The 10,455-nt window shown below is 31.9% G+C and overlaps 2 protein-coding genes across 5 annotated transcripts in view; one reads left to right on the top strand and one right to left on the bottom strand.

The window, feature by feature from the left end:
• Positions 1-1,717: 1,717 nt before the first annotated feature.
• Positions 1,718-6,313, top strand: LOC108756184 (protein smoothened). Its single transcript, XM_018499795.1, has 8 exons — positions 1,718-2,022; positions 2,281-2,595; positions 3,016-3,456; positions 3,531-3,703; positions 3,784-4,121; positions 4,298-4,499; positions 4,804-4,974; positions 5,071-6,313. The coding sequence occupies exons 2-8, from the start codon at positions 2,281-2,283 to the stop codon at positions 6,311-6,313; spliced, it is 2,883 nt and encodes a 960-aa protein (XP_018355297.1). The 5' UTR covers positions 1,718-2,022.
• A 1,125-nt stretch (positions 6,314-7,438) lies between these two features.
• The window catches only part of LOC108756254 (androgen-induced gene 1 protein-like), a 22,938-nt gene continuing 19,921 nt past the window's right edge, over positions 7,439-10,455 (bottom strand). For 3 of the 4 annotated variants that reach the window (XM_018499906.1, XM_018499904.1, XM_018499905.1), the window contains exons 4-6: positions 9,367-9,584; positions 8,694-8,845; positions 7,439-8,046 (exon numbers count right to left, since the gene is read on the bottom strand). In XM_018499906.1, coding sequence (XP_018355408.1) covers positions 7,994-8,046; positions 8,694-8,845; positions 9,367-9,584 — 423 coding nt within the window. In that variant the 3' untranslated portion in view covers positions 7,439-7,993. Of the gene's footprint in view, positions 8,047-8,585; positions 8,846-9,366; positions 9,585-10,455 lie in introns of all 4 variants that reach the window. The other variant, XR_001939819.1, reaches the window with a different exon arrangement.

The following is a 10,455-nucleotide window of genomic DNA, read 5'->3' as shown; positions in this document are numbered from 1 at the left end:
AAGATTTACTGGCAAACATAAATGCTCTTAGTATAACTGATTAGTCAAGTATAACTGATTAATCACGAACAAGATATGCTATTGTAATATTATACACATTATTCGTATAAATTTTAATAACATTTTCGTTAAAAACTTAAAAAAATATATATGTCTCTTATATTATGCTTTTATGTATGTCGCAAATGACTAGATCGCATTTTATTCGTAAATGTAATCGGTTTTTTATATCTTGCAAAGATTTAATTTTTTTATCGTCATACTTTTTTAGAAAAAGTTATTTGAGAATTTGGTTAACTCTAAAATATGATTGATTTTAATTTAATATATGGTCTAAAAATTACAATACTTGTAATTACATATGTGATAAGATACTTAAGCTTCTCTCTCTCTCTCTCTCTCTCTTTCTCTCTGCAGATTTAATACCTATGAATTAGTAATTAATAGAGTGGACCAAAGTTATTAGTTTTTGTATTTTGCGATTGTTTTTATACAATAGCAATAAAAAGATTTAAAAAATTATGTATTGTAATCTGAAGAAGGCTTAATTGAGAGGTCGAAACGTATAATATATATTTCATTTTTTAAAATTAATTACAGATATATATTTTTTTCGTTACAATTTTTATATTTTATACAAAATTTTTTATATTTGACTCTTATATGTCGTATACTCTATTGATTATGAATTTAAAGTGCCAAATATATAAAAATAGTATTCTAATTAATTTTAACATTACACTTATAATATTTCTCTATTAAAATTTAATAACTTGAACATATGACAAATAATTCTAACGAGAGAGAGAGAGAGAGAGAGAGAGAGAGAGAGAGAGAGAGAGAGTAGATTGGATTTTTTAAATATTAAAGCTAGAAGCTGTATATAGAATTGTCCTGTGCAATAAGTATTGAATATTTCTTTATATGCTTATATGCTTGCGACTAATGAAAGAAAAATTAACAATTTAGATAATATGTATCTATAATTATAGGTATATACATTTACATAATTGAGACCTTCAATATAAAACGTAGAAATAAAATCTTTTTGACAGAATAAATGAAAAAGGAGATATTACACAGTTTTATATTTTTTTTTTGTATTTACATCTCTAATAATCTTTGAATCTGTAGAAAAATGTAAATAGTTTTCATAATTATTTACAAATACTGTACATAGTCCATTCTTTTAATAATATAATTTTGTGAAGTGTAAAAAAATGCAGTTAAATAAAACGTGTTCTATATATGTGTATTACAATTTTTATTTTACACATTTATATGAAAATCTGCCATAATTCTGATGTTTTAACTAACTCTTGGACATCAATAAAAGAATTAAATAATTTAATTAAATTTTTATATTAACAATTTTGCCAACTTGACCGCTCGAATCTCATTTTGTCTATTTTTTGTCTAAATATGAAGACAAAATTTTGATGGAAACACTGAATAATATTGAATAAATCTAATTTTTTTAAATCTTTTAAAAGATCTTAGTCTTTTGAAGTCTTAAAAAAAATTTTAAGTTTTTAAAATTTTGAAATCTTCAAATCTTTCATTCAAAGTTTAACGATTTTAGTATTTTATTTTAATATTTATATGATTCCGAGATATAAATCGAGCGATGTGGGAGAACTCTCACGCCGAAACGATTTCTCGTTTCTCCTTATCGCTCGGTAGCTGTCTTTGTATTCGGCCTTGATTCCCTCGTATGTAGCAGAGAGAAGGTTTCTCTCTGTATGTAGCGATGCGGCGTCGGGCGTAGTGCTGCCATCGGTGAGCAATGCACGTGGTCGTTCTGTAGCGTGCATTCAAACTTGAGAAAGGCGTGGGGGAGACGCATCGTGGGTGGTCCATCGTGGTGCGCCGACCGGGAACGCGACGCGTTGTGTGGTCCGGCTGGTTCGTGAGCTTCGAGTGCGGCTGTCGCGTAGAAGATGCTAAACGCTTCGTACGATCGAGACGCAGACTTTACCTCATGGTTAAGCGGGATCGATCCGTGAACCCGACTGCACGAAGGTACATGTCTCTTGTTTATATGTCGCGTGTTTATTCTCACATGATACTCTATGTGTATTTCGTGATTAATTAATCACTATTCAATTTGACATTACCTCGTGAACGAGGCGTCGCGTTTTTATAAAGGGCAAGAGATAAAGTTTTTTTTGTGTCTCTTCTCAAAAATGAGGGAAAAAGATCGCTTCTGCTTTTGTTTACATTACAGTATACTTTCTTCACTTGCTTCCTGAATGTGAAAAATTGATTTTTTACTCGCAGATGATATTTTTGCTGCTCCTCTGTTGCCTGCTATTCTGCAACAGTTTACCTTTGGAACTGGAGCATGGATTTGCAGCTAACGACGATGGCGAAAACAGTATGTGGAAGGATATGAGTCGGCATCAAAGAATCAAAGATCCTAATTATCGATTAGATAGATATCCTATAGATGAATTGTCACCAGATATCTCGGCCTGTCGTAGACCTGCCAAATGTGTTCAGCTATCTAAAAGTACTTGTATGGGTACAAAATTACCTTATACTTTTACCACATTGGACCTTATACCAGAGCATGTAACTCAAGATATTGTTGAGGTAGATAAGATTACTATTAATTTTTTGTATTAATAATGTTTTTACTTATTTTTCTCACGATAAAGCATGACTTTATAAAAACTTATGCATGCAAGTTAGAAACTTAGCATTGCAAATCTTTCTAAGAAATAAACATTATTTTGCATCTATATAAATATGAGCATTAAAGTCTCAAGATTTATATTTAAGAGGGTCTCTGATAATTCTTCAGTTCTTATCTTACTATGTATAGGCTTATCTTTCTATAATGCTAAGCAACATTAATAAGTTAAGAATAATAAGAATAATATATTTTGTTAGCTGTATTTGAATATATTTTTATTTTAGCTTTTAATATGTTTCTTTTAAGTTGTTATATTATGTTGGTTTTTCTATAATAAGAATACATTACATTTATCACATACATCTTTTTACTTTCAGGAAAGATTGTATTTGTTGCAAGCTTTGAAGCATGTGCCAAAATGTTGGGCAGTCGTTCAGCCATTTTTGTGCTCAATATTTATGCCGAAATGCATTAATGATACAGTTGAATTACCATCTCAAGAGATGTGCAAGATGGTGTCAGGACCTTGCAGGATGCTGATGAATCATACAATATGGCCGAGTTTCGCAAAGTGTGATAATAAGGAATTATTTCCACGATTATGTCAGAATGACATTAGGGAATTGAAATTTAATATCTCGGGCAAATGTTTGAAACCTCTTGTACCTACTGACAATGCTCTTTCCATTTTTGACGGTGTTGAAGGCTGTGGGACACAATGTTATGACCCTTTATACACGCCGGATGAACATAATCAGATACATTCGTTCATTATATGGGCTGCAAGCATTTGCTGTACTTTCAATTTATTCACTGTTGTAAGTGGCACAAAAACATTTATGAATAATATATGCTAATTATATAATTTATATTTTATATTCACACGTTCCAGCTAACATTTGTCATAGATTGGAGAAGTGCAAATAAGTATCCAGCTTTGGTAATATTTTATATTAATGGTTGTTTTATGGTATCTTGCATTGGCTGGCTAATTCAATTCACTCCTGGCAGTAGGGATGTAGTTATATGCCACAAAGATGGAACATTAAGAACGAGAGAACCGAGGCATGTTTCACGAATATACCATAATGAAATTTATCATAATGACGTTGACTTAATTTTATAAAATATTTATTTTTTTACAGCGGGGAGAATCTATCGTGCGTTATTGTCTTCGTTCTTGTGTACTATTCTTTAATGGCAGCTGCTGTATGGTTCGTTATATTGACGTACGCTTGGCACATGAGTTTTCGAGCACTTGGCACGATACAAGATCGGATAGACAAAAAGAGTGCTTACTTTCATCTAATTGCTTGGTGCATACCACTCGTTTTGACGGTCGCAATCATGGCGTTAGGCCGAATTGATGGTAACAGCATGACAGGAATTTGCTTCGTCGGTTACGCCGATCATATGGCGAAGATTTTTGTGCTAGGTCCCGTATTACTCGCAGTGCTAATAGGAGGATATTTTTTATGCAGAGGTAGATATTGTTTCTTATCATTTGTATATTTATGCCGATATGATAATAATATTAAATTTTTACACATTTTTAATGCTTTCTGTATTAATCTAAATTGTGAGTATTAATGCATTATTGTTTAATGAACTGAACAATTATTCTTGCATCTATGATATACAATGTTGTATGTATTTTAGGACTCTACACGCTTATTTGTTTAAAAATAAGCAGTCAGGAGATCATATCCGAAAGAGCAAGTTCAAAAATAAAACAGACAATTGTCAGAATGGGACTCTTTTCTATAGGTACTCTTGCAGCTGTTGTTATTACATTCTACTGTCATATTTACGAAATTCAGAACTCGCAGCAATGGCAACAAAGCTTCAGAAATTACATGATGTAAGGAAATTTCAATATACAATTATAAATATAGCCCACATATATAAAGTGAATGTCCTAACGTTTTAACATGAGATATAAATATTTCATTTTCTCTTACGCGTTGATTCTAATTACAGTTGGTAATTTCCTATGGTAAATTGTTGGGATATCCATTAAGATTCACTTTGTATATATTCAAAATATATATTTTACATATAATATTAAATTTCCTATGAATATATTTGATTATTAGACACATATTTATCATATAATACTGTATTTAAATGTAATGTAAATATAATGTGATTATATTTGTTTAAAGATGCACGATTGCGTCAAAGTATGCAGACGTATCTGAATGTAAAATGGACTCGAGACCTAGCACAGGTAAACTGCAATTGCATTTGCTTGCATTATTTTCCACCGGGATATTTATGTCTTCGTGGATATGGACTAGCTCAACTATCGACACATGGTGCAGATTTCTAAGAAGGTAAATTTTAATACATACTAGATACTTACTATGCTAACTTGTCATTTTTGTCATCAATGCTATTCTGAGTAGCATATATTTTCTCTTCGTTTGCAGAATTTTCAATCGCGAGTCTGAGGAACCTCCTATAAGACTGAGTAAGCACAAGCTTATCGCACATTTATTTGCGAACCGGAAGACATTTAATAAGGCCGGTCGTTTATCAATAAGTTTTCACAACACTCATGCCGATCCAGTTGGACTGAATTTCGACCTTAATTCGGCGTCACAAGACTTCAGCAGCACTTGGGCGGCTGCTTTACCTAAATTAGTAACGCGAAGGGGTGCACTAGTTGGCACTACAGGATCTGTATCTAGTAATAGACGCAACTCGGCTGATTCCGAGATCAGTTATAGTTACCAATGTGTCTCTATGGAATCCAGACGAAATTCTCTGGACTCGCAGATATCCGTACAAATCGCACAAGTGAAGACAACACGAAAGGTTGCAAGTCGATCGCGCGGCCGTCGTGGGAAAAGCAGAAGAGACTTCGGGAAATCTCGATCAGCAAAAATTGATCCGCTGTCTAGGAGAGGCAGCACCACTTCTCAAGACAGTCAACTAATAACTCAAATTCCAATTCAAATGCCCAATATGGGCAGAAGACTCGGGAACGCTGGACTGGATGAGCGAACTTTGAAAATCATCGACACTAAAAACACAGGCATGCTTTTGCCTTTTTTGTTAAGAGGGCAAAGTGGCAGTGACGAAAATTTGAGCAGCGAGGAGAAGAGGCAAGATATGGCTGATAAAGACGTCGACGTAGAAGCAGGCAACATGGAGAAGGAAGATGAACAAGACAGCGACAGTGAAGGTAGCCAATCGGAGGATGAAGTAAAAATGTTAGATCCGGAAAACGCGCACGAGCGTAGTAAAAATAAAGAACGTAGCAATAAGAACTGTAAAACTTACAATCATGAAAGTGATAGAAGAAGTCGTGAGAGTCATAGGAGCAAGTACGTTTTACAAGACGAAGCTATCTTGAAACATTTACTTCAGGAGGCTAGTGATATTAAGGTGAAAAACGAAAATGAGAAGAAAGAGGCGTACAGGAAAGCTGTGATGAGCGATTTGGATTCTAGTCTCACCTCGTGTTATCCAGAGTTAACAAGATTGTTGCAAGGTGACGGACAGACTAACGCTAGAGAGATGGCGACGCAGACTTCGCTGCCACTCGATATACTAGAGATGGAAGAGTTAAAACAGAGTATCGATGAGATAATTAACAGCAGGCACTGTAGTTCTAAGGGAACTCAAATATCACCGCAATTGAAAAAAAGTAAGAATATCACGACGTAAGACTGAGAACTATTTTTTGTTCTTATATAAATATATCGAGAAATGCACGGAATAAAGAATTACGTGCTATATACAATAGATATATTTTATCGAAATAGTAAGAATCATTGATCAATATCGTTATTTTTTTTACCGTTTTTATTATATTTTCTAAATAAAAATGAGATCAACTATAAATTTTTACTATTTTTTATAAACGATATGCAGTAATAAAATGATAATCCAATAAAATTGGATTAAATAATATCGTTTGAGAAGATATATAAGGATAATAATAGATATATATAAATATTTTTCTATATTTTATTATTATTGCTAAAATAGTAATCAAATCTTAAAGTATCCATAACTGACAACTCGCATCGAGTGCTAGGTAATTAATTTTTAATTTGTGTTGATATTAGGATCTTTTATCCTAATGTATATCACTTTGTATATATTTTCCCTCAAAAGGATACCATTATATTTCTAATATTGTATGTCTTCCAGTGTTTTGTAAAAATGTATCACGTGCACATATGAACATTTTTTATGACAATAAGATTCTTTGTGTGTGTGTGTGTGTGTGTGTGTGTGTGTGTGTGGCGCGCGCGCGAATATGTTTATACATTTATTTTTTAAATAAATGCCTAAATAAAACGCGTTTTATAATTTTCTACATTATTGATTTATAAACTATTGGCTATTTGAAAAGAAAAAAAAGATTTTATCTATTTAATATAATTATGATTTGAATCACATTCGTAGAATGTAGATCTATAAACATTTTTCATTTTAATAACTAATAAATAATTTATTTTTTGTAATAGCCATATTTTATAATTACAGGAAAGTAGATCAGATTGCTCAGTATATATGTGTGTGTATATATATATATATACATAAGCTGATACAAAACTGTAAAGCGTACTTTGTCGAATATTTTCTAATGTTCTAGAAAATGTCTATTGAGAAGTGCTGTCTCTTGAAATTATAATGTGTCTCTTTGTATCATTGCATTTTACATTTTGTAATAATTAATATATTTATGTAGTATTTTATTTTATATTACGTATTGTATTTTTTCGTATTTGTTATATTAATCTAATTATAATATTCTCTCAATATTTTTAAACGTCTCTAAAATTTTACTATTCCAATATGTACACGGAATATGAAAAAGTGATATATTACTTTCTTTCTCAACGTGTTGAAGTTCTGATAACATGTAAGATATCTTTTCATTTTTCCAAGAAAAATTAGAAATAAAATTATCATTTATATTTTTATATTTTTTATGTAGCATATCGAATCATTGACGAGACACATCATAAACAATACATAATTCTTATTTGATGCCACACATGTTCAAATTTAAACTATATTCTGGTAGGAAACAGATGCCATCTCTACCCATTAAACATATTTAATAAAACTTCTAGGAAAATATATATGTTGCAATCAATTCTAGGCCATTACGTATCATTACATTATTTGCCGAATTAAACTATACCCAATAATCATACATGGATAATCATATATTTTCATCGAAGTTAAAATCTTCTTTCCGTAAACGTACTAGATTTCGCCAAGGCACTTCTCTCACTTGTAGCAAGAAAATGTCCTCAGCAACGTTATCCCCGGATGATCGGTACATTACGATCGGTACATTTAAGATTCCCTCTCGTCCATCCGCCGTTTTTACGTTTTCAAATCTGGCTCCACGCTCTCCGTTACCGCTACGTATTTTTTTCCTACACTCGATCACACAAATATATCTGGACTTTAGTTCGGGCAAATTGTCACGTACGCTATATTGTACATTATATGCATATATATTACACGCGTATTCTATGTGCACTGTATTATAATGACTTTATTGATAAAAACAATATTAAATCGTTCGTTACGAAAGTACAAAAATAAGTATTATTATGGGCGGGGGGGGAGGGGGGAATTTATATGAGGTACGCATTATTTTATTCGACTCTCGGCGTGTAACAGGGAAAAGAAAATGAGAGAAATAAACGCTATTATACCCACGGATTAGTCTCCCTTGGTCCGTGACCTCATGGAAATGTGTTGCACCTTACATGCTGCTCCTGCTCATTCGTGTTATCTCCATTGCGCTGGGTTAACGATCGCGCGAGCCTCATTGTTATACCCTAAACTGCGCCTCGCATGCACATACACAGCACTAATATTCTAAATGACATTTACATCTGACAAATAATACATCGTGCATGCTGCAATTGAGGATACGTGTAGAAAATATCTATTTTTGTTTATTCACCAACACCGCAGGCGGCAGGCAGATGTGGTTTTTATCACCCGTTAGGAACGCTTGGGCGAGGCTACTTGGATTTGGCGTGAGATTTTTTATGCTTTGTATATTCGTTACCCCAGATGATGTTGTTCAGAGTCTCTCCGACGAAGTATAGGATTACGCAGAACGTCAGCAGAACGGCGAAGAACACAATCCGTAGCGGCAGCGTCAACACGTCCATCACGGGATACACCCAGATGCCGCTTTTATAGTAGATTACGTGTACCCTGAAATTGTAAGTTGACATCATATCTATTCTATGCACCTGATGAACAAATAAAGCGTTTAGTTTCTTTCTTCTTCGCGTCCTTATAATGAAAAAAATTCTCATATCTCATTTTTAAGAATTTATGTGAGATTCTCTAAAAAAATATTTTACACTTTTTCAGATTTTATGATAAGTTTTTTTCAAAAATTATGGAATGGGAAATTATAGAATATTTTTAATATTTTCAGAATTCACATTTATGAAGAATACTAGAAAAGATGAGAAATTTTCTCAGCACTTCTGGAAAGTGTTTCAATTCGCAGAAAAAATTTAAAAAATTTTCTAAAAAGTTATAAAATTGCAGAAATTTTGAAAAATTATTTGAAGAATTCTAAGAAAAAAAATTTTCACCACGATTTTCTTATAAAGTAATTAAAACTTCCACATTTAAATCGCTGATATATATTGATATTAATTTCCCTGTAATAAGTTATTGTATTATATTACAACTAAGAAAAGCGGCAAATTCGTTTTACTTACCAGACTAAGTACGTAAGCATAAAGCTAACGAGTATTCCGAGGCTGCGAGATCGCTTAGGATATTGCCGTGGCACAAATATCATTTCTAACATTGTCGTCACCATGATCATTGTATGCATTAAGTGGTTCAACCACCACGGGAAGTACGGATCCAATGCTTTCGGCAATACTAGTTCACGATCCACGAACATTAACACCCAGAAAGTCACGCCGACGAACTGCAAAGTAATGAAATTGGCATTACATTCAATATTTATCATTAAAAAACAATATTTCTGCAAATAGAAAAATATATAAGATCTGACATATTTACGTACATATAGTAAAAAATTTATTCATTTACAATTCTTTCCACGCATAATTGATCGTAACAGTTGTATGAAAACTGAGAATATAGAATATTCTCTTCTTGAAAAAATATCGCTTACATTTCAAATATTTTAAATATTATTTTCAACATTTTAAATTAACGCATTTTAAGTAACGCAATTGTTTTATTTTTACAAAATGTAAATACAGAATTAGATCCTCATATTTATTATGAACAAGGATTGATCAATAAATGAGACGAATAAGATCAAAGTTACACTAAATTCATTTATTTTAAAATTAATTTTTTTTATTTTTTTATTCAAAATTAGATTATAAAAAATAAAATAAAAATTGCATATAAATTTAAATTTTTCCATAATCGCCGTAAGCGTTGAAACATTTGTTTCAATCGTTTCATAAGTATAAACATTTTTTCGAGGTAATTTTCTTTCCAACATTTATAAAATTCTTTCCAAGAGTCTATATCTTCTCGAATTCTTCTCCCGGCAAGTTCTAAGATCTAGCAAAGAAATTTTATAAAGTTAGGTCATACCGGAAAATGTGCGATGCTCAGTGTTTTAATGTTGAGAATATAAAGAACAGTTTTCATTGTATTTCTTCCTGAATTTTTAAAATAAAAAGTTCGATATCATAAACAATATTAAACAAAAAGTTTCTCATATACGTGTAAACAATAGTATTATATCTTATTTCATATTATGTTAAGCAATCCTCGTATATTTAAACAATATTTCTCGTTTGAATGCATTATATTCG

Source organism: Trachymyrmex septentrionalis, unplaced genomic scaffold (assembly GCF_001594115.1).
Source record: "Trachymyrmex septentrionalis isolate Tsep2-gDNA-1 unplaced genomic scaffold, Tsep1.0 scaffold97, whole genome shotgun sequence".
In the NCBI taxonomy this organism is placed as follows: Eukaryota; Metazoa; Arthropoda; class Insecta; order Hymenoptera; family Formicidae; genus Trachymyrmex; species Trachymyrmex septentrionalis.
The sequence above is the reverse complement of the archived record's forward strand: the minus strand, read 5'-3'. Positions and strand labels throughout refer to the sequence as shown.